Here is a 24,365-nt window from a genome sequence, read left to right as displayed (position 1 = left end):
CTCAGATTCAGAAGTTCGAAAATCCATTACAGGTTCCAACCAATCAGAAATAAAGGATTCACTCCCATTAATAAAGAAACTATTAAATTGCCTATCTATGGCCATTTCATCATTGATAGAACACCTTCTACTTCAATAGCATTAGATTGGCCATGAAATTTTTTTTTGTTGAAAACGATTTGATTGATATTATTCCACATTTTTTGAGGTTTTGTAGAACATCCGTAATAAGGATATCGAAATGTTGCTTTTACAACAATTTGGATTTATTTCTGATATCATTCCTTAGTTCCTTCGATGCATACATAGGACTTTGCCAAGAAGCGTGGTACCATTTTCATTTTCTTACTATTTATACATTTTAGTATTTCAGCATGAATGTAAGGTTTTCTATTTTTCTGACATAAACACAGGGGCTAAGGAACTTAACCTCCATTACTTCTTTAGTTAGATTAAAAAATTTTTTTGTCAAAATTGTTCCATAAAAAACTGAGATATTTCAAATTGTATGAAAAGTGTATATTGTGCATATATATTTTTTAACAAATCATCAATCAACTAAATCATTACAGAATGGTGATTATTCTTTGATCGAACTGCCAATCTTTTTCTTTAGATCGAAAACACATGGATCTAAGGCCATCAAATTTTTGATTTTTGGAAAAACAGGTCCATTTACAGTTTTCTCATGTTTTTAAGCTTCTCGTAGCTGTACCTATGACAACTGCTAGTCAATCAGCTTTCATTAGTATGGATTGATAGATTAACATATTTGTAAAAATTTTGCTCAAAACGTAAGTTAAAATTTATGATTGGCATTGGTTTTATGCCGAGTTAAGTAGACCCCGTCTAAGACGGTGTCGGGTATTAAAGGGATAAAAATAAGGATAAAGGATACAAAAGGTGATTACTGAGAATTGAAAAATCTAAAAATTTCTGCAAAGCAAAATACCATGCACTGACTTATGTTTTAAGTTATGGAAGCTAAAATCAACGTATTTTTATTTTTGGACAATTCTGAGTTCCGTAATCCGGGGTAAGACTGATCACTTTTTTCAATATTTTTAAATTATTTTTTTTCTGTTAAGGGGAATGTGTCATGTTTCATATTTTTAAAACTAGTACTGGACTCCTACGAAAGTAAAACATAGTTTCAAAAAATTATTAGAATACTTTAGTTTGATTTAAAAATCGATTTCATCCTTGTTAAGAATTTTAACGAGTTTTCAAAACATCTTCATAATATTTACGAATGCTAGTTTATCAATTGCTAAGACAGTTCCGAACAAACTCGAATGATAAAAAATTAATCAGGAAACTACAAAGTTGAACACATGACTTTCTGTGGCTCAAAGATACTGAATTTGTGACTTTTGGTCCAGTGAATTCTGAGATATGCAATGCTGAATTTCGTTGTTCTTTGATTTAGATTTCTTTGCGGTCCAACAAAAAATCAACAAAACGATCGTTAATGTGTTAAGGCCGAACAACAATTACAATCGAAACATGGACAATGATGCTGCAAAAATTAAGGGGCTAAATTTTTTAACAATACTTATAAAATTTTAACTAGAAAAAAAATGGCAATTTTGCTTTCATTCAATTCCCTGGGTCCTGGCACTATTCTCCTTTGTTTTTTTCTCTTCAAACTTTAACATTTGATAGGGTTTCTAGCCTTTTGTCCTAGACTAACTGCCTTACTGGCTTACTCTTGGAACATGTCCCTATTTTTAAATATAAAAAAAAATTACCTTAAAAAACAACAAAAACTACACCAAAATTATAAATTTACTGAGGAAAAAAGTTGAACTCTCACATAAATCAACCTGCTGCTTCTAAACGAAGCATTTTCCAATTGGAAAAAACAAGTTTTTTCAATTTAGAAATCAACTTATAGGTTTTTAAACGTAGAAAAAAAATTTGAAATATTTTGACTTTAGACTTTGTTATTGATGATTATGTGGAAAAAAGTCATGCTGATCAAAATTACCCCTGGGATCAATGTCACCCCGTTTCACGGTACACAAGTTTCTCAATAAATGAGCAACTGTCCCTATTTGCCCCATTTATAGGGTGAACAAAAATTAATGTTTAAAAATTAATAAAATCAAACCATTATAACTTTGTTTTTTTTTATAAAGTTCGGTTCGGGTCAACTAAATAATCCATCTAAAACAAATCGAGTGCTCAAGGAGCATTATCTGACACAAATTTTACGGAAAAAGTCCGAAAATGGACTTGATTCACTCCATTAGACGGTACGTAAATATTTGAAATGCAATGGATTAAACTCGTTTTTTTTACCAGTATTTGAGAGCCTGTACAAGCGTTATTTTTTTTCATTTGATAAATCTATAAAACTTTCTATGCGTCCAGATTTGATTCCTGTGTCAAACGCATTAAGAAACACTGCCATTAAACAAGCAGGAAATATCGACCACACGGCCTTCCAAATTTGCTGCACACCTTGAACAACTTTTTGTCCTCGTTCAAGAATTGCCAAACCTTCTTACGGGAAACACCTTAGTTGTATTGGCTTTAGGGCACTATCAGACGTTTCGATTTGCATACTAATTGCCCGTTGATGGAAATCGACTCACCGCCAGAGAGACCCGAGAAAATCCCATAGACCGTGCAAATTTATCCCACATTTACTCGGACTCGGGATATCCCCGATTGCTACAAATCGGCACTTGGTGCACACCTACCTCTCATTATCGGCGAGACATCGTACACCTTGACACTTCCTCGGCTTGAAAACTGGCCCATGACCATTTCCAGGTAGTAAACAGGCCTTCCTACAAGGAGCAGCACGATCAGGTACGGAATCACGAACGCTCCTCCACCATTCCGGAAAGCAGTTGACGGGAATTTCCAAACATTGCCGAGCCCGACGGACATGGCAATGCAGGACAGTAGAAATTCGACTCCGTTGTCCCATTTCTCCCGTTCTTTCCCACTTGAGGCGGTTGTTGTGCTGACTGTGGTGTTGTTATTATTGTTGTTGTTGTTTGAGTCGGAGGGATCTGTGGCATGTTGAGGAGGTCCTGTTCCGTTCGACTGTTTTGCAGCCTCTGGATCACCTTCGGCGTTAAACGATCTATTCACTATTCCGTCCATTGTAATGGGTTTTCTTTTGTGTTGGCACTGACTAATAATCACAACTTAGTAACTGTTTCTTATGGCTGATCGAGTGATTGATTGATCCATAAACAATGATATAGATCTTTGAGAACAATTTTCTTCGATACCGAGAAACTTTCCAGGGGGTTTTCCAATCTTGTGTACAGTTAGATCACTTGGTTACTGGACGTCCGGGTCATTTCTTGATGTTACGAAACACGAAACATTCAGCCCAACTTGATTCACTAGAACTTGCACTTCAAGCACTTAACAAATTTTAGATCGAATTACTTTTAATTGACACACAAACTCACAAATGGACATTTGCTTCCGGCTAAGTTCTCCAAAGGCTCACTGAACCTCGTCAAAACCACGAAAACCCATCAACCGGTCTGTTAAGTCAGAGTGATTTGCACTTAATTAACGAAGGAAACAAGCTCGTAAAAAATTGTCAAATAATTAACCAAAAAAAATACCCCCTTTCAGTGCTTTATTTTGCCCTCCACAAACAGCTGGTTTTTAAACAAAAAATTATACACACTCGATCGATCAACCTCGGTCGGTGCAAGGTTTTATATCGCGATCACTAGTTAGCCCGTGTTGCAATTCTCAGGGAGCTCTCAGTCGAACCGAACCGTTCTGAGTGAACTCTCAGCTAGCAATACGATCCCGGGGCGAGCGGTTTCGACTCTATATATGTGAGCTTTTTTTCGGGCCTTCCCTCGGGTGGATTTCCGATAAGCCAGCAAGTCAGTAGTTAGGCAGCTAAACTGGGCGGCTGGTAGCTCGATCGTCGTTTCGTTAGTTAGCCGAGCCAGCGATCATCTAATGGAGCCGGCCGGCTGGTGGTCGGTGCGGTTTAAAGCTCATTTCGGAACTGGGAAGGCTCCAGGCAATGGTTTGTTTGAGCTATGAGTAATTCATGTTAATTTTGAGCTTTGAGGAGTAATCGAATGCATGAAGAACAATTCAAGAACAATTGTGGAGAAAGTGATTTGTCACAGAGCAGAAGTTTTTACAGTGGATCCTTCTGGGCTAAAAAAGGGGTTAGAATTTTTTTAAAAGGTTGTTATTGCTAATGAAAGGGTAAGGGTCCATTCAAAGTTTTCAAAAGGACAACTGTGTAAAAAATGACAGAAGATCAGTTTTAAAATGTATATAATGTTTATAGCGAGAATGAGGAATATATAGATAATAGAGAGAATGGGGATGCTTGATCCCTTTTTCATATTTTCATCAAATCTTTTCTGAAAGATTTTGCAAATCGCCGTCTTATGCATTTTTTGACAGCTTGTAATTTCAAATTCATATGCTGCAAAAAATAGAACGATACATTAACCCGTACATGAACTACGATCGTTTTCGCTGTACTAACAAAATGAGATAATTGCAAGTGAAAGGAGACTTGATCCTTTAATCAAGGTGGCCTAAGCTTTGGCAAAACCTAAAGATAAAAGTTTCTTTGACTTTTTTGGCTATATGAGTTTTCATTTCACAGTTTATACATAAGTGTCATACAAAAAGAATTCTAAAAATTTGTCTACTACCCTAATTTCACTGAATACTTAAAGGCGAAATTTTCTAATCTTATATATAAAAACGGAGGCGTTTTCTTTGTAACAACATCACGTATGAATGGTCGGTCGAAATGAAGTGAAATTTGGTATCCGACGGTTTTTCGGGTCAGAGATGATTTGTATAATTGTTTCAAGAATCTCACTTCACTGTCTGTCTGTCTGTTCCCTATAGACTCGGAAACTACTGAACCGATTTACGTGAAACTTGGCAGGTGGGGGTATTGGAGGCCGGGGAAGGTTCCTATTATGGTTTGAGACCCCTCCCTCTCTCATGAAGGGAGGGAGGGGCCTCCCAAACAAAAGTAAATTTTTAGCATAACTCGAAAACCCATCAGGCAAATGGTATCAAATTTGGCATGGGGTGGTTTTTGGGAACGCGGAATATTTCTATGAATATAAGGTACCCCTCCCTCCTTTAAGTTAAGTGATAGGAAGGGGAGAGGGGGGCAACCTTACAATTTTTCATATAACTCGAAAACTAATCAAGATATTGGCACCAAATTTGGCACGGGAAGGTATTTGGATACGAAAAATATTTCTATGATTATTTGAGACCCCTCCCTCTTCCATCTCCCTCTTTCCAGTAGGGAGATACAAAGGAGGGAGGGGGCCTCTTTCATATTTTTTTACATAACTCAAAAACTAATAAAGCAAATGGAATCAAATTTGGCATGGGAAGGAATTTGGATACGAAAAATATTTCTATGATTTTTTGAGACCCATCCCTCTTTCCAGTAGGAAGATATAAAGGGAGAAGGGGGTCTCTATTATAATTTTTCACATAACTCGAAAACTAATTAAGCAAATGGAACCAAATTAGGCATGGGCGGGTATTTGGGAACGTGACATGTTCTAATGATTGTTTGAGACCCCTTTCCTTCTTCCAGCGGGGGGGGGAAGGAAAGAGGGAGGGGAGTTTCATACAATTTCACTGCATAACTCAAGAACTAAAACAGCAAATGGAACCAAATTTGGCATGGAACGATACTTGGGTACGAGAAATGCTTCTATGAATATTTGATATCCCTCACTCCTTGAAAGAGGCGGATGAAAAGGGGGAGGAGAGGTCTCCCTTACAATTTTCAGTATGACTGGAGAGTTGATCGAGCAAATTGAACCATATTTGGCATGAATGATGGTGGTATTTGGATACGAGAAATGTTTCTATCATAAATTGAAGTCCCATCTTTTTTCAGTGGAAAGATATTAAGGGGGAAAGGGGGGCTTCCATACAATTTTATTGCATAGCTCGAGAATTGATCTAGCTAATGATACCAAATTTGGCATCAAAAAGTATTTGAGTACAAGTATTTGAGTACAAAAATACTTTTTCTATGTGAAACAATTCCTTTCTTGAAGTAGGATGATGGAATTGGGAATATAGGAAGCGAAGAGGAAGCTTACTTTTAACTTTTTTTTTATAAAATCCTAGAAATAGACAAAATTTCATATGGAAAATTATATGTTTCTACGATTGTTATAGACCATTACGCTTTACAATGTAGAGAGGGGAAGAAAGAAGGAGGCTCCATATACATTTTGTTGTAAAACTTAAAAACTTATCAACCAATGGAACTATATTTGATATAAGAGAATTTTTGGGAACGAAAAAATGGGTATGATTATTAAAGATCAGGACCTCAATTCAGCAGGGGGTGAAGGGAAGGGCAGGGGAGGGGGCTCTCTTATCACTTTTTTAGCATAAATCCAGAACATATAAAAAAACAACCATATTATATAAGTTAGATTGTTTGCGTACGATCAATTTGAGACCCTTCAGTCAGATTAAAATTATCAGATCACTAACACAAATTTATAGAACAAGATTCAGAATATTAGTTTAAGTTATCTGTTTGTTGCAATTCGAAACTCCAGCTGCGGATATGTTATAATTTGATTTAAAATAATGCCAATAAAACAATAAAAATTTGAATAATTTTTGAAAAAATCATGTGATTTTGAAAGGTGTAGCAAAGCACACCGAATCAGCTAGTTTTTATATAAAAGCACTTTTTTGAGTCTTTTTTTCATCAGTAAATTATTGGATAAATATTAGTCATTGGATGAATATTAATAATTTCGTGCTTGGCAATGATCAATGATCAGATGAAAAATATATCTATTTTGACTCAAGGGATCAAGTGAAGCCATAACATACATTTTTGAAAACATTTCTTAAAAAATTGAGAGTTTAATATTGCTCTGAAAATTTGGAACTAAGAAGTTCATATTATACTCTACCCAAGTAACACAGATTAATTCAATTGGCTTTTTTTTAATTTTAATATTGTTTTATGAAGACTTTTCCATGGCAACCAATTATTAAAACGGTTTTATTGTAACATAGGAAATACTTCATTGATCGTGTGTTTCAAAAGTGCCCTGAAAGTTACGCTAAAACTTGAATAAAGCACTATCTTAAGAGTGTTGTAAAAAAGGTGCAAAAGTATTGCTAAAGCTTCAATAAAACTCATACTTTCCAGTTTTTATAAGAGCTTTGGTACCAGTTTCAAAAATGCGCTCAATTCGCTTCTAAAACAGCGTTCAAGCCAAGTTGAAAAACTGTTTTATTGGAACAGTGAATGTAGGCATGATAAAACTAAGTGACAGATTTGACAATCGAGAAGAACGTATACACGCTTAAACTTGTTTACCTTTTTTTGAAATAGCATAACTTGTTTTGAAAGGATTATCACCCCGCATTCAAATTAAAAAAAAAAACCGCAAATCAGTCCACATCATAATTCGCTCAATTCTTAGGGTTTGAATTAATGCACACTGTGAATAAATGTTTTTTTGTGATTCGATAAGAGTAAATGGGTTTGACAATTAATTTACAAGAACGCCGAATCCATCTCTGTCTTTCAATGCGAAGTTAATCTATATTTACGTCGTCAAATCCAGAGTTAACCAAATTAATTCCGGATAAGCCGCCCTTGAAACTTTCTAGAAGACTGCAGCCACCGGCTTCTTCTCAGCAAAGACGGAGAAATTGAGCTTCATCACAAGCGAAAATGCTCATTCTAAGCTTTCATCAGCCTCAACAAGTTTCAGATGATATATTCAGAATGAAGACTACTAGCATTGCCGATCATCGAAAATTACGATTATTTAAAGCGTAACGCGGTTCTGATGATCGTAAGCAAAACATCCGAAGCACGTTTACCTAATAGAATCGGTTTATCGCTTCCAATTGCAACAATAACCATTATAGTTTGATATGTTGCATATTATTAATGATAGCGTTTCCTTAAACGTTAGCATACTGTTTCCATACGCGTTTTCCCATACGCTTCAAAAATCCTCGTTTGACGATTCAAGAAATCGTTTGGTTATAATCCTTATCTATGCGGGTTATTGTTAAGCTTTGAGGCCAGGTTTTTGATGACAGAAAATGATCTATTCCAAAACATTCCAAAAACATTCCAATAATTTACTGAGATTGTTTGATAACAATGCCTACTAGTGTGCCCCAAATGACCCGACATTTGAAAAAGTTATGCGCTGCAGGCTTGAATTGATTCTAGGCCTAGTTCAAGGTCTCATGCCAAATTTGGGTCACATCGGATCACGGGAAGGGGTCGCTCAACGAGCCTAAATTTTGTATGGGATTTTGGGACATTTCGTTCAAAAGGAACACGAAAATCCAGCTTTTCATGAATAACTTTGGTTCCCTCGGACGATTTCTTTCGAAAACAAAACAAAAAGTTGCATAAATGCTCTTTGCCAAGCAACAAATCGATATGTTCTCATTTATTGCGAAAAACTTATCTTTCTAAAAAATGGATAAATCCATCATGAGCGTGTATTCCATTTAGAGAAACGTCAAACGAAGCTGTGATTCAAGGTCTCTTAAACCATTTTAAAACTGTTTATTTAAATTGTTTTATAACGACATTTTTCTAACCAGCATAAAACGATTTTTAAACTGTCTTACAACTGCTTTAGGATTTTCAATATTAACTTACTGAACGCCATGTTGATTGTGAAATTGAATCGAAATTACAGACGCCATCTTGCTGGAAACAATACTAAAATACTTAAAACTAGACATTTTCAACAAATAAGACAATGTTGGCGGTACTCTTCGTTGCGTTGTTAATGAATTTCCATGCAAAGCAAAAATTGCATCATTTTAACAAATTTATATTTTCCTTCAATTATTATTTTATAATTAAAAATAATGCTTCAGATGTGGTCAACCTTGATTTTCTTTGAGGCGCGTTTATGTTTTGATGCTATTTCGTATATATTTCACCAGAAATCTGAGGTTGCAGGAAGTTTCATGCCCAGATATATTGTAAATGATAATGAAAATATTTTTAAATTATTTTAAATGAAATATTTACCAATCACCAAATGCTTCGGAGAGTAAGTGATAACATGAGAAAAAACACGGAACAGAAAGCTTCCACAGTAAAATTTTTATTAGATTCCACAGCTGCCACAGTAAAATTCCTATCAGATTCCATGATGTAGTTTTAAAAGAGCTGTGGATAGTCTTAAAAGGGCTCTGAAAGGTTTTTCAAAGCTATGTCTATATGGTTGAAAAAAAATAAATAAAATAAAACGTTGAATGTTTTATTATTGCTTATAAAATTAGCCTAAACGACGTTAACAACACAGGGCCAACTAGTCCATATGTTAGCTTTAATGTAGTTGAGCTAAAGCGTTGAATCCGCTTTGGCTTATAAAGTAGCTTTAGGAAATAGTCTTAAGAGAACTGTTAAGGTGTGAATAAAACTTAAATTGTTACTTGGGTAACGATTGACATATTGGAATAAATATTTTTATTAAAAAAAATTTGTGGGGAACATTTTAAAATGATAAAAAAGATCTCCAAGTCACATTTTGTATGATTTTTCACACAAATTGATAAAATACCAAACAAATTATTTTTTTTTTTTTTGAGAAAAAATGTTTGTTGTGTTTTTCTATTTAGCAATTTTTTGTAGAACATTTGTTCTATGTAAGACATGCCAGTTTCGAGACATGGCTGAGTAATCAAGTACCCCAAGGCATCAAGTATCCTCATTCTCCCCTACATATTATTCGTTAGTTTACGTTTACAACAAATATTTCATTCCATGATACTTAAATGCAGAGTTTTTGTTTAAATATGAGTTATGTATGTTTATGGCGGTCTGTAATCAAAAACATGTATTTTTAAACCATCATATGTTTTTGTATGTACATTATACCGCTGCAAAAAATGACTTTTTGCTCCCATATGTTTACTCGATGCCTTTTGGGCCACCAAGCATCAGTGTAAAACTTTAGATAATTTGGTTGATTCCTGAGTTAGCGCAACGCGTTTCAATTTTGTATGGAAATTTGTATAAAAGAAGAAATTTTTGCACATTAAATCATCCAGAAAATTCAAATAAGCTTAAAATGAAGTTGGTCTTTGATTTTTGGTTTTGACTATTCTTAACATTCATTTTTGCTAATATGTCAAGCAGCTAAATATTCCATAAAAAAAAGGTAAAACCATTTCAAAATAAAAAATCTGAATCCATTAAGTATTTAAAAATGGCAGACCTTGTTTACTAGAGCATTTAGTAATATCATGAAATGTTTTTGCAAAGGTTATATAAATCAATAAATTCTCTGGCAATGCGAAGCGGTTTTTTGAGATTTTTTATTCTTATCCTACAGTTACACAGCATTCAAATAATCAGTCAAAAACGCTAAAAAAAATCAATTTTAAAAACAAAAATTTTGTGTAACATCGAATATATTTTCTGGGGTACAAGTCAGGTTTATGCTTTGTTCACATGATTTTTGCTGCAAGAATGCAGCAATATTTTTCATTTAAAGTTATATTTTTTTAACTTTTCGTACATCTCTGGTGATTTTTGAATGAAAAATTTTGTTATTATTAAAAATCGTTGCGCTTATTTAGAACTGGATGGATCGCTTCCAAAATTGTTATTGCTATTTCTGGCAGCAAAAAAAAACAAAAAAGTTATGAGAGGTGTAAAAATTGAGGAATTTGAAATTTCCTTACAAAGATTGCAGCGATATGCTGTTTAACACTTAAAAAAATAGATTTTTTTTTCATTTTTATAAAAAATAAGAATGATTTATCCTTTTTTACATGCTCAAACATTTTGTGTGGCAAAATAGATCGGTGCCAAAATCAAACGGTTTGTCTCTTAACTTTTTCTCACTTTTTTTCAAAAAAAAAATTAATTATCATCTTTTACGTCATTTATGGTCAACTGCAGACCATTTAATAAATAAAATGCTGACCATTTTAAATATTTTTAAATTTTATTTTAATCATGTTTCAAATGCTTCTTATTTTGTTTATAATGTCGTCATATTAGTAATTTAAGTCATTATCCATTATTTTTTGTTAGTTTTTGTCATTCATATTTTTTTTGTATTTGTTTTTTTTTCAGTTTTAGCGGGAAGTCGGGTAATACGGACACTTAATACTTTGCAAATTATATTATTTAGCAGAAATCTATTTACTGGAATATTTTAGCCAAGTGTAAAACTACTCTTGATAACTTTTGTTGATCTACAGCAAATAAGGTATCATAATAAGGAATATTTTTGAAAAAAAATTCAACACTTTATTTTTAAATAACTTTTATACGTACGGTTGAAAACTGATGAAATTTTCATCTAAGCTGCCTAAAAATTAAACGGTCGCATTTGGAGGCAGCCTTCTTTGAATATTAAGCAATTAATCGTGTCGATCGTTATCAAACATTGACTGAATTGCTTCAGTTTCCTCAAGATCTAGACATAGAAATTATCAATTTTATCTCCTTGTAAATCTTTGAAATATCCAAGCAAGACTTGCTAACGAAAAGTTTTGGGCTGAAATCCTGCCAGATTTTCGCTAAAGAGTTTGTTTTGCAGTCCATTAAAATTTTTTCTCGAAATTTCGGCCCGCTACCCAGTCCGAATATTTGGCGCATGATTTGACTAGGGGAAAGGTTTCCTAAATGGGCCTATCGAGTTAAATGACCCTACGGCCGTTTGACGAAATGGCTAACAAGACAACATAACTAATCAATGCAATTTGAAAGTAATACGCTTAGAGCATACGGCAAGAAAGAATTTTATGAATAAACCAACTCAAAAATTTTTAAAAATTAATACAAGGTTTTGATACCATTTGATGTAATATATTGACTTTTAAAAATTATACGTTAAGAGGCGCAAACCAAAAATTAGGGTGGTTTTTTATTCTTATTCAAATGAACCTTAGAAGTAAAACGAATTTAAGCTATCACAATGGTTTCATAATGATTGGAAAGTGGAATAAGAGAGTGTTTTTAAATGCCCCCATCATGTTTGTAAAATGCCAATACCCTTAATTAACAGGTAAAATAGAATAAATATATGATTTTTATCATTAAAACTTCGAATTCAAGCTCTAATTAACACCTTTAGAGAGAATCGAAGATCACAAAACAGATTTGATAAAGTTATTCTTATGGATGAATTGCCTCCATAATATGGCAACCCTAACTTCTGTTTTATTTTATAAAATATTAGAAGAAATAGATTTTTAAAAAACTTCAGCTTTGTCGTATTAAAGTTATCAGTTTCTAGCATTTCCAATGGAATTATACGGAAATATTGTCAAAAAACAGAAATTTTGCCTAAAACATAATTAGGCGCATTTAGCCCGCACGGTTTGAGGTTCGGCAATTTTGACAACAGTTATAGTAAAATTGATTTCTCAAAAACTGTATGAGATTTCAATATAAAAATTATTCCAATGTATAGAAAACAGATGCCTGCTTATGTGTATATAATTTTTGAACACGTATTCGATGCAATATTTGAAAAAATCAGTATTCTTCTCAATAGGCGCATATAGCCCGCTCCTCCCCTACCTTATTTTGTTTATTTTGACAGTGAGCAGCTTTTTACCTTTTAGAAGTTAAGTCAAGCCTGTTTATTAGTCAACAAGACGAACCAGTCTGTATAATTGATCTTTTTTTTATCACTTTCTCTATTGAAATTTTCGAATTGCGCTTAATAAAACCTCCCACATTCCCCAACTTCAAGGAACCAATCATTTTGACTTAACCATATGAACTTTGGTCAAATAGTTGATTTCCAGCTTTTTTTGGGTCTCCTGCTGGGACTTGCCAGGATTTTTCTCGATCCTGCCCAACAAATTTTGTCTTCAAGCTTCTGTATTAGATGCTATCTGAAAAGCCTCTCGACAGATTATCACCAAATTTAGTACACGTAAAAATTGCATTACTAAGTAGCTTGACTGAAAATTTTATCAATTTCCATCCATGCATTTAAAAGTTATTCACAAAACAATATGTTGCATTTTTTTGATAAACTCCTTAGTAAATAAAGCAAATAATATTTTCAAGAGAGTACTATTTTAATAAATTTTTTCTACTTAATAGAATGCCTATAGCTTACAACATTTTCAAAAATTTCAACCGGAATGTCTATAAAGCTTGTCATTAATTTCCTGGGGAAAACCCAGCGAATTTCGATCGATGGGCTTGTGCAACGAACATTATAAAAGAAGTTGCTAGGTTGGGTGAGACGGAGACTTCAAATATGGTAAAACAGACACATTAATTTCTCCATGTTTTTTTTTATTTTTCCATTGCTTTGATCCTCCATTTTCCTTAAAGTACCCTAGTAAGAGAAAATATCGGCCAAGATGCACTCAGCATTTCTAATATGCAATAATAGCTGTTGAAAGTGGACCTCCGGTGGATACAGCGTCCATAAAATACAAGATTTCAAATACCACACTGTTGCGCAACAGTGAAAAAAGACTAATTGGTTCTATTTTCGTTTAAAAATACTCTTAAATGCTAAATTAAAAAAAAAAATATGAACCTTTTTCAATCAATATTTCGGGTTATATCTAGCTTTTCTACACAGTGTCCATTTTAGCAGAACATTCAAAAAGGTTTAAGTTGCAAGCATGTTGTAGATTGCTATACAAACAGTTTTAATGAAGGAAATCAACTAATACGAATCAACTAATGAATGTCAAAATAAGACTCTCACGACAGTTTTGCAAAAATCCAATAAATATTTATTTTTTGAAATTTTTGATATATTATAATAGAATATCGCTCAGAAATATCGAAATTTAGAAAGTAGAAATAAATTAACGAGTTTTAAAAAAAGGTTTATTGAGATCATGGAAACATTTGGATTTTTGCCGAATTATTAAAATATCAAAATATACATAAATAATTTTAAGTACTAAAAACGAAAAAATTTTCAAAAATTTCCTGAAACTCTAAAACAAATGCAATAGAATAGAAATAACAAAATACATATATTCAATAAAAGGTGTACTTTAAATAACAAATATAATAAAAATTACTAACATTCTTAACGATACAAAAATTTAGTTTTTGTGTACGTCATATTTTCAATCTTGCAAAAAAAAATTAATAAAGAAGTACTGTAAGAAACTTAGAAGAAACCAAATTGGAAAAGTTTCCATCATAGAAATGCCAACACAAATCGAATGATAACAAGTTCCTCGGTGTAACTATTACGAGCCCTTGAAAGCAAAAGGATAAGTTGATAATTATGACAACAGTTTTTGACCTAGTTGAGTATTCAGTGGCTAGATACCTTAAAAAAGCTACTCGATACTTTGAGGTGCTTAAATTTGCTGTTCAACAAAAACTGACTTCACAACTACCATTCAAGCCTAGCTACAATTCTAATTTGGCTGATATCACCATTCACGCTATTTTCCCATCAAGTCCGTTAGAAAAGGTATACACTATTTGGCACTCCCGTACTTAGACATATGTATATTGCTTCATTGACGAATACTCAAAGTTTCAGTTAAAAAACGAAGAAGCCGTTGGGCAAACCGCTCACAACAAAAAATTGTAAACCCACGCCCAAAAACCTTGATCAGATGTTCTTGAGACAGAACATAAAGCAACTCATCATCTTTATTGGAGCAAGATTCGCATTCGCATTCGCATTCGCAGGAGCAGTCGCCTAAAACTTCTGTTGGCGCTACGCAACAACTCTCCGTTTTATGAAATTACAGTCGGAGAACAAGATCTAGAATTATTGATTTGGAGTTGCCTTCCTCTTACGATATGAGAGAAGCAGTATGTGGAACACAGAATTTCAATCGATGCAAATGATCTATTAAAACAGATTCCAATCGATCTGAAGACCAAGAGAGGATTAACAATAAAGTGCAGAATTCTGGGGAGATAATTTTGAAGATTAATAAAACATTTGAATGGTAATGAAACTGTATTTAGAAGGCCATGTTTACACTGCGTAGCCAGTTAGTGTTTGTTGTTAGAAAATCACACATATCCATATGAATACAAAAATATATTCGTATTTCCATTACAGTGGTTGCAAAGTGCGCACAAGGATTTTTTTTCCACTGTTTCGATTTTTCAATGCAGTTTTATTTTTCAATTTGTACTTTTTTTTTTAACTTGAAACAATAACTTCTAGAGAGGTATTTTACATGAGGTAGGGGGGACAAGAGGAAGACGAGCACCTCAAGCTTACGCGTGGTTTAGAAAAAAAAGTTAAGTAAAAATTATGGACTAACTTGAAAGATGGCTAGAGTCGGATTTAATACACTTGAGCGATATTATAAGTAGCCAAAAAAAACTGGTTAAACTGATGAAAAATTGAATGCAGTAAACAATAACAAATCCGTTGGTTTTCCGACGTACAGGGTAAGATGATCCTTAAGTTGGTGTTCTATCTTAATTGATATTTCTTTTGCTCCAAAGTAGCCATTTCAGATTTTAAGACTTCTAGTATGAGTTGTGAAAGCTTCTAAATAAATTTTTCCCGCTCATTTTCATCATCTTGCATTTCTTCTAACTTTCTATACATCTATAAATTTCCATAATTTGAAGATGATCCTACTAAAAAAAGACATCACTTTTCTCCGATAAGGCCGATAAATTAAGTACCGTTAAACGGGGCATCACGCAACAGCGGGGCTAGATGCAAAATTTATATAACACCTCACTGAATCAATTTTTAACTTAATGTATTGTAATAAAGTTTTTTTTAAATGAATACACAATTATGATGACATAATTTTTCGCATCTTAAGCTAGTTTATTAAAGTTTTTTATTTTTATATAAAATTTTAAAAATCGAGCAATAAATGTACAAATTTTATCATTTTTCAATGCCATAAAAAACATTACCCAGTATGACGGAACGGAAGACCTACAAACTTTTTATTGGTTTCCTCATGCTATATCAACATTATTGGTGTAAAAATATTTTTTCGAATAATCACTCATTTTTTTAAAAATAAATATTTTTATAATTCAGTTAGGTGTCTGGGGTTAAATGCAACAAAATGCATCACAAAGAAACACCTTGTAAATCTCGTTTCCATGTGCTGGAATATGAATGTTTTGCATCACGCATTTGTAAACATTGAAATTTCATTCATCCAAACATTTATTTTGATGATTTCAACTTGTAGAATTTTTCGTAGTATTTTTAATCCCTGAATGTATGCAGCTTTCTTATTTTTAGAAAAAAAATTAAGAAAATTGGTTTTTTCAGACCAAAAAATCACTGCAATTGGTGTTTTCATGCGTAATGGTCAAAATTATTTAAAACTATAAATTTTCATACGTGCTCATAAGACTTTTCACTGGTAGATTTTCAGTTCAATTTGCAGATATGTATATTAGGCTGGAACAAATATCAATTTCTTCTTTTGTCACCCCCCCCCCCCCCTCCCCACCCCCTTCGAAATTTCCAAAATCCCGAAGGGGGAAATAAATAAAGTTTGAAGTATTTCAAGTAAATTTCAAATAAAAATTCAAATATCCGAAAGATTACAAGATCAAGAACCAAATTTTGGAAGATGGAAGTTAATTCACATTTTGTATTCTTGATTTTATTGAATTTTTCGATAAAAAAAATACTTGATTTATAGGTTTTATGCAATAATATAGTATGCAATTTGGTTGCATACAAGCTTTCGAGCAATTTATTCCAATTTATTTGTTTTATGCATTATTTTTTATTGTCCCCTCCCCCCCCCCCCCCCTCTCTTTGCAATAAACAGAGTAACCAGATTGCTAAAAATCAGATGGTTGATTTGGAAAAATTGTCCAATAAGCAGCAAATATTGTCACTGGCAACGGATTGCATGCATTGAGAGCTAAACTTGCGCTCTCTCGCATACTTTCAGGATGTAGGGGGAAGTGTTCCTAAATGCGCATGTTGGGTAATATGCGCATACAGCCGATTGACGATATGGCTGGAGATTCATCATATCTAATCAGTGCAGTTTGAGGGTAATACGCTTTTAACACATGGCTTGAAAAAATTAAATTGTTATATGAAGTCGAAAAAATTTAAAAATTCAAACAAGATTTTTGTCAGTTTTGTTATAATATATTGAACTTTAATTATCGTGCGTACAGATTCTGGGAACAAAAAATTTGATGGTTTTTCTTTCTTATTCATCTGGAAATCGGAAATTCAACAAATTGAAGCTTTTGGCAAAGTTGTAAATGATAGGATTTTGGAATAAGAGACAGGTTCTGAATGCCCATATCAAGGCAGGTTAAATGCCTATATCAAGAAAAATAGATAAGTTTTATAAATTTTTTACTTTTTATCATTTAAACATTATATCTACGCCATAATCACGATCTTACAGCGAAGAAATAAGAACTTCATACTGATCTGATAAAAATACGATATGAACAAAATATTACCATAAAATATGGCCATATGGCATACTTAACTATGTTTCATGCAAAAAAAACTAGTGATGTAAAAAAATTCTCCGAAATTTCAGCCTTGACGTATGCTTAACAGCCGTTTCAACCATTTTCAATTAAATAATACCAAAATATTGCAAGTGTTAATGAAATAAAGCTTAAAACATAAATATGCGCATTTAGCCCGCCAGTTTCGGAAATTGGCTAGTTTGACTTTTTTTTATTATAAAATTATTTTCACAAAAACTGTAAGAGATTTTAACAGAAAAATTGCTATAACGTATATAAAACAGATGTCCGCTCATGTGTATATAGTTTTCAGGCTCCTATCTATTGGAATATGGGAGAAAATGAGTGCTTTCCTTAATATGCGCATATAGCCCGCCTCTCCCCTACGAATAAGGTGTTGAATATTGTCCAATTTTGTAGAATTCTTATCGCTTAAGCCAGAAGTTAAATATATGTCTGTATATTGCCTCCACTTTGGTAGGTAAATGCTGTTCTTTTGAGTTTTATGCGACGATTCTATAATGTTTATGAAATGTATAACAAATTTTGTTGAGAAATATACCTACAAAAATGTTAGCTGGGCAGAAATTGAGAGTCACCAGATACAATGGTTTCGAAAAATTCAATTAAAATTAAAGCAGCTGTCTTTTAACTTACATTGAATTATTCAAATTACATTTTGAATTATGTTTGGACATTTTTAATCCGGCAGTCCATTGAGCTCGAACCAATACATGCCTTTTTGTAAAGTAGTAAACCTTGTCAAAGGCCTTTGACACCATCTTAATCAGTAGCTCGATTGCTTGGCTATCTCCTAGTGTATATTTTTATACTTCAGCAATTAAAACTATAAATAAAAAATTTTCAAGCTACAATCAAAACACAAGTGAAAAGATCAGCATACATACTTCACTTTTAAGAAACGAGTCTTGTGAGCCATTTTATTGAGTGCTGAAAAGAGGGAACGCAATTTTGCTGTAAATTAAAGTTTGAGAAAATAAAATGAAATTTTCTTAGCCGATAATTCTGTCATACTAAAGAAAACTCAAATGATCGATTGGATATCAAGCAATTCAAGGTCAACAAGATGCAGGTATCAAACTAATCGCCATGTTGTTTACTGCTTGAAAAATAGCATGGATTTGTTTCTACCCAACAAGCTGTACGATTGTAAACACCCAATCATAATTCAGAATGTGATTTTTACAATCAATTGTAGGTTCTTATTTGTTTCTTATAAACATGTGAAGAAAAAAAGACAGATCATCCTGATTTAAGAGAAAATGTCCCTAAACGGCTGACAATGCAACATATCTAATCAATGCATTTTTAAAAGTGATACGCTTTGAACATAAGACAAGAAATAATTTTATGAATTTACCAACTCAAAAAAAAAATCATACCAATTTTTTATACCTTTTCATGTGATATTTTGTTTTTTAAAAAATATACTTAAAACAGTCCGAAACAAAAATTTTGGAGGTTTTTGTTTCTTAACTTAAGAAGTAAAACAAATTTAAGCTTTTATGAAGGTTTTATAATGATTAGAAAGTGGGAGAAGAGGGTGATTTTGTATGTCCCCATAATGCTTGTAAAATGCATCTATCCTAAAATAACAGGATAAATAGAATAAATATAGGATTTTTTTTCATTAAAACTTCGAATCTAAGCTCTGATTAACATCTCTAGAGAGAATTGAAGATCTCAAAAGTCAAAACAAGTTTTTATAAAGTTTTTCTCATGGATAACATGGCAAGCCTAAATTTTGTTTTATTCCATAAAAATATATAAGACATAGATTTTTATAAAACTTCAGCTTTGTCGTATGAAAGCAATCAGTTGCTTGCATTTTCAATGAAATTGTACTAAAATATTGCTAGAAAAACAGAAATTTTGGAAAAAAAAACAGGAATAGGCTCATTTCGCCCTCAGGGTTTTAGCTTCGACTATTTAGACTGGATTTACTGGATAAAGTCTTTCTTGAAAACTGCAGGAGATTTCAATATAAATAAAAATTACTCCAATTTTTCGAAAACAGATGTCTCCACATGTGTATATAGTTTTTTATACACATATTTGATATAAAATTTGATAAAATCAGTATTTTGCTTGATAGGCACATAAAGCCTGCTTTTCCCCTGAGTTTCATTTTTTTTCAAAATCATGGCATCTTGTGACTCTAAAATTCTGGTAACACTTTTTTTTCTTATAAATGATAGAGAATTTTAAGTTGTTCATTTCACCAGAACATTTTAAAACTCTAAAATCATTAACTTTCGTGTTAAAATAATATTTCTGAAAATTGGAATCCTGTCAGTGTTGCTAGATTCTTTTCATAATTAAAAGAATGCCCAGTTTGGGACGTTATGACTTTTTCTCGCTACTCCTTTCGGTGTCTTCAACAAAGTTTAAGCCAGAAAGTATTCCAGTAAGCTCCATACATTGGAATTTCATAAGCGTTGCGTGAGAACAAAATATTCATGAAAAACAAAAAAAAAAGTAACAATCTCCAAACCCATATTCGTGTTTTTCATAAAAAATTTCAAATCAAAACCCGGATACCTTAATCTTATTTTAAAATTCAGCAAAAACTTTGTCGTTCGTCTTGACGGTTAAGAAAACTTTTTAGAGTACAAGATTTTTGAAATTCGATAATAATTGCAACTCGTCATTCCCTACTGAGTCATCCAACGGATACCTGTGTTCATTAGTATTTTGACGTGTTCTCAAACCGATATTGACAAATAGGTTATTTACTCGGTTCTACAGGAAACTAAATTTCCAGAAGAATTCAACGCAAAATTGTAAAGTTTGCATCTCCATACTAATACGTGTGTTTTTCAGTATAAGCAGGGATTGGTTGTCTGAAGACTTACTTTTTAGAGTCTTATCAAAGTTATTAATCATTAAAGTTTTGAAAAAAAAGTCGAAATTTTTATTTTTTTTTTATCAATACGGGTTTGCAAACGACAACCAAAAATTGTTCATCAGGTGCAGGACGGCAAATTACTTCACGTTACTTCACGGCAAATTACTATCATGTTAAGTACTGAAAATTACTAAACAGATTGACTGTGTACTGATTTTTACAAACAAATAAACTGTTCTGAAACGTAGATATTTTCGATATTGTTATTCGAGTCGAATGGTTATAGAAAAGGTTGTTTCAATCGTCTTTCTTCTATAAATATTATAAAATTTGAAAATATTTCCCATATCTCCTTTGTCTTCCTCTTCCACCTCCGCCGGTTAACTCTATGAATGAAACCCGATACCAATAGACAATTATCCACGTAAACAGACAATTAAATTTATGACGCGACGCTTGTCATTCATGGTTTTGAATGTGGCCCCGGGATCACGTTCACGTGTAGGGTAACCCACCCGTTGAACGTGCTTTCTCCTGTGCTGTTACCTGCCTAGTTTTGTTCTTCTGCCGTTATCGGATCCCGGGATTACCCCTTGTTGTTGTTCTCTGAGCTAAGACTTCCTCAGGTTGATAGCACCTCTAGATGTTGTATGACCAATCAGATATCTATTTTGTTTACCAACAAACACTAGTTTTTTGCTACAGTTTTGTTTTTTTTGTGCGAATCCCAATGCGAATTCTTGTATCGACATTAGCCGGAGATATTTGTTGATTCAGCTAGACATCCAGAGGTGAGCTTTGTTTCTAAAGATATCTTACAACTCATCGTCAGAGAAAAAATATTGATAACTCAAGTGATACATTGGAATGGTATTAGGCTTAAGCATATGTTTTATTTATTAAATTGTAAGAATTTTCAAATAATGCATCATGAGAATTGAGAGCTATTTGTTATTGAATCTGTCAAATGATTAAACTGCTTTGCCGATTCATCAAGCTCTCCATATTTTTTTTAAGTTAACGTCAGATGACTTTAACTAAAAAATTAAAAAAATACTATGGAAATTTATCAATTGAAATCGCCATCATTTTGACGAATTTAAAAAAAATCAAACAAGAAAGTGGGCATATCAGTTGACTAATATTCTTTAATTCCAAAGGGCTTCTCACCATCCCATTTCAATATAAACTTTTCTCACATCTTTATGTATGCTTTCCTAAAACAAGTTCCCATGGGTCAGTAAATTTCCCAAAGCACTATCTTGGGATTTTTCCCGGGCATATTGAGCGAACCTGTGTAGAGTGATTAATCCTCTCAAATCTCCTGGGCACTTTATTTCGAAGATTTGGGGATTCCTACATTTGGCAGGTGATTAATTGCCGTCTTTTGTGCAAACCTTCGGGATTCGGAGCACGTACTCAAGCGCCAGACGCAGAGAATCACAAGCTGTTTACGCAGTTTTGTGATCAAATGATTGATCGAAACGTAGAAAAGATTTTAGGTTTTTTCCTATTCTCCATTTAAAGCTCTTCAACTTTTATTTTGAAACCTGCTCTTGCCTATCGTTTCAAATCTTTGGAAAAATGAACTTTCACTAATTGAACACATTAAATTACTAGAATCTACCACCATCACCGCCTTAAACTTTACATAACTGCTAACTTTGTGCCATCGTTTAAAAACAAGCCCTAAAAATAGAATTTTATGACTGGATTTGATCACCTCGAAAAAGAAAACCGGGAATCTCCCATCAAATCCCGAAAAGAGGCTTGACTTGACGGGGCTTACAGCATCATGTGATCGAGAGCAGGAACAGGAAGGTATCGACACCTCCAGCGATGTGTTGGCCGCCCGCAAGATTTTTGAGGTGTGCTGATAAATTTGCATTGGACCTTGCCGAAGCTCGAAGACCCATAACATTAAATGCGATTGACGTCAACTAAAACGATGAAATTCAAATCCAAAACCATCTGGAGTCGGAACAATCAAGGTTATTCAATCGATGCCTTCAATTATAGGTCGCACGTTCTTCCGAATTGGTTAAACAGGAATAAAGCGATGACCCAGGTCATCAAAGGTTGAGCAGTGTTTGAATGGCTTCTGTATTTTGTAACATTAGAGATAAACTGATGATTTTCAATTTATTTTGAAACTTTATTGATATATCAGATTATCATTCCGTCATCGATTGCTACTGAATGATTAATTTAGGTCCATTAAATCTCTGGCGTCAATGAATATAAAACAGTTACTCTGACGTTGTTACTTCGAATGAACATTTGTTTTGTTTATCAGGCTTGTTTTTTCAATAGCTCAGAACATAAATTAAAAGTCTCCGAACGATTTTTCATACTGAACTACTAATCGAAAAAAATCCAGTTGGAAACATCGGTATTGTGTGATTTATACAAATATCCAGCTATGGCCTTATGTTAGTGGTCCGAAATTTTTACTAGAGCTTGAGATTTTCGCTATAACTATTTTTTTTATTAATATTCAAATACATTGACCAATGAGATTTGATAATGTTCCCGGTTGCCCTAACCACGTCACAATTGATTAAAGTTTGTACCTGTCTCTTAATTAAAAAGATTTGTGAACTGGGGATTTTTCATTCTCATTCAATTTGAACATGGAGTTTTCAGAATTTCTCAAAAAATTAGAATTTATTTCATCATCGAATTTAAGCTCTAATTAACACCTCCATAAAAAAAATGATGATCTCAAAACGGATTTGAAAAGGGTTTTCTTATGGATGAGCTTCCTCCATAATATGACAACCCTTACTTTTGTTTTATTCTTAAAAATATTTAAAGAAATAGATTTTTATAAAACTTTAGCTTTGTCGTATGAAAGTTATCAGTTTCTAGCATTTTCAATTAAATTATATGGAAATATTGTCAAAAAACAGAAATTTTGCCTAAAACAATAATAGGCGCATTTGGCCCACTCGGTTTGAGGTTCGGCAATTTTGACATCAGTTATAGTCAAATCAATTTCTCAAAAACTGAAGGAGATTTCAACAAAAAAAACTACTCCAATGTATAGAAAACAGATGTCTGCTCATGTGTATATAGTTTTTGTACACATATTTGATGTAATATTTGATTAAATCAGTATTCTGCTTAAAAGGCGCATATAGCCCGCTTCTCCCCTATGTTACACATTGCTTCCAATGAGATGCAGATCTCTTCTAAGGAAGCGTTTATCGTTTAAGGCTCATAGTTTTGAATATGGTATCATCGGGAACTTTCAAAATCTAGCGGGAGCTAGTTAAAGTACGAGGCAAATTTATTTCTGATGTGCTTCAGCATCGTTTTGAATTTGTTTGAGTTGGTTTCATTTCTAAGTAGAGATGTACCGAATATTCGGTCGGCCGAATATTCGGCGCCGAATATTCGGCGCCGAATACCGTCGAAAAACCGTTAAGCCGAATATTCGGCTCACCGAATAGTTGAGCTAAGTATTCGGCCGAATAGGCCGAATTGGCCGAATATCTACTACAGACTTGTAAATTTTTCAAAAGTTTTTGGAAAATTTATAAAATATCCAAAAGAAATGTTGTAAAAGCCACATAATCATTGAAAACTTATGTTTTCAGCAGTAATTTACGAGGAAGAATGACCTTAATTGGTTAAATTCATATAAAAAAGAAAAACATGGTTTCAGTAAAACATCTAAGATGTATCCGCGTAACTTTCACTAAAGATCGTGCAGGTGAAAGTCCGGAGCTCCGAAGCTCAGACGCAAAACCGGCGAACCGCCGGATCACGAACTACCAAGGGGACACACAGTCCAGATATTGTTCAAAACTTCCCGAGTTTGGCTCGGGTTTGTTCAGATTATTTGCTAAATCAAATTAAGAATTCAAATTCATCTTTAATTTTTTTTAAATTTATGTACACAAAATTTTCCCCTTTTTAATTTTTTTTTCAAAAATCGTCCTGAATGCCTGACCGTGTGGATACGTGTGGTTGAAAGTATGGAACGCTTAAAGTTAAAGATCATGTATTTTTTCAACAACTATTTTCAAGATATTTTGCTCAAATTTGACCTTCATCTAA

At 33.1% G+C, this 24,365-nt stretch overlaps 1 protein-coding gene across 1 annotated transcript in view; it reads right to left on the bottom strand.

Annotated features, from left to right (window-relative positions):
* The window catches only part of LOC129744913 (sodium-dependent nutrient amino acid transporter 1-like), a 35,008-nt gene extending 31,229 nt beyond the window's left edge, over window positions 1-3,779 (bottom strand). Inside the window, exon 1 of the mRNA XM_055737671.1 lies at window positions 2,709-3,779. Within this exon, the coding sequence (XP_055593646.1) occupies window positions 2,709-3,120 (412 nt within the window). The 5' untranslated portion in view covers window positions 3,121-3,779. The remainder of the gene's footprint in view (window positions 1-2,708) is intronic.
* Window positions 3,780-24,365: the final 20,586 nt, after the last annotated feature.

The sequence above is a fragment of the Uranotaenia lowii genome, chromosome 2 (genome assembly GCF_029784155.1).
Source record: "Uranotaenia lowii strain MFRU-FL chromosome 2, ASM2978415v1, whole genome shotgun sequence".
NCBI classification, from domain to species: Eukaryota; Metazoa; Arthropoda; class Insecta; order Diptera; family Culicidae; genus Uranotaenia; species Uranotaenia lowii.
Note: the sequence above shows the minus strand (reverse complement) of the source record. Positions and strands in the feature narration are given on the sequence as shown.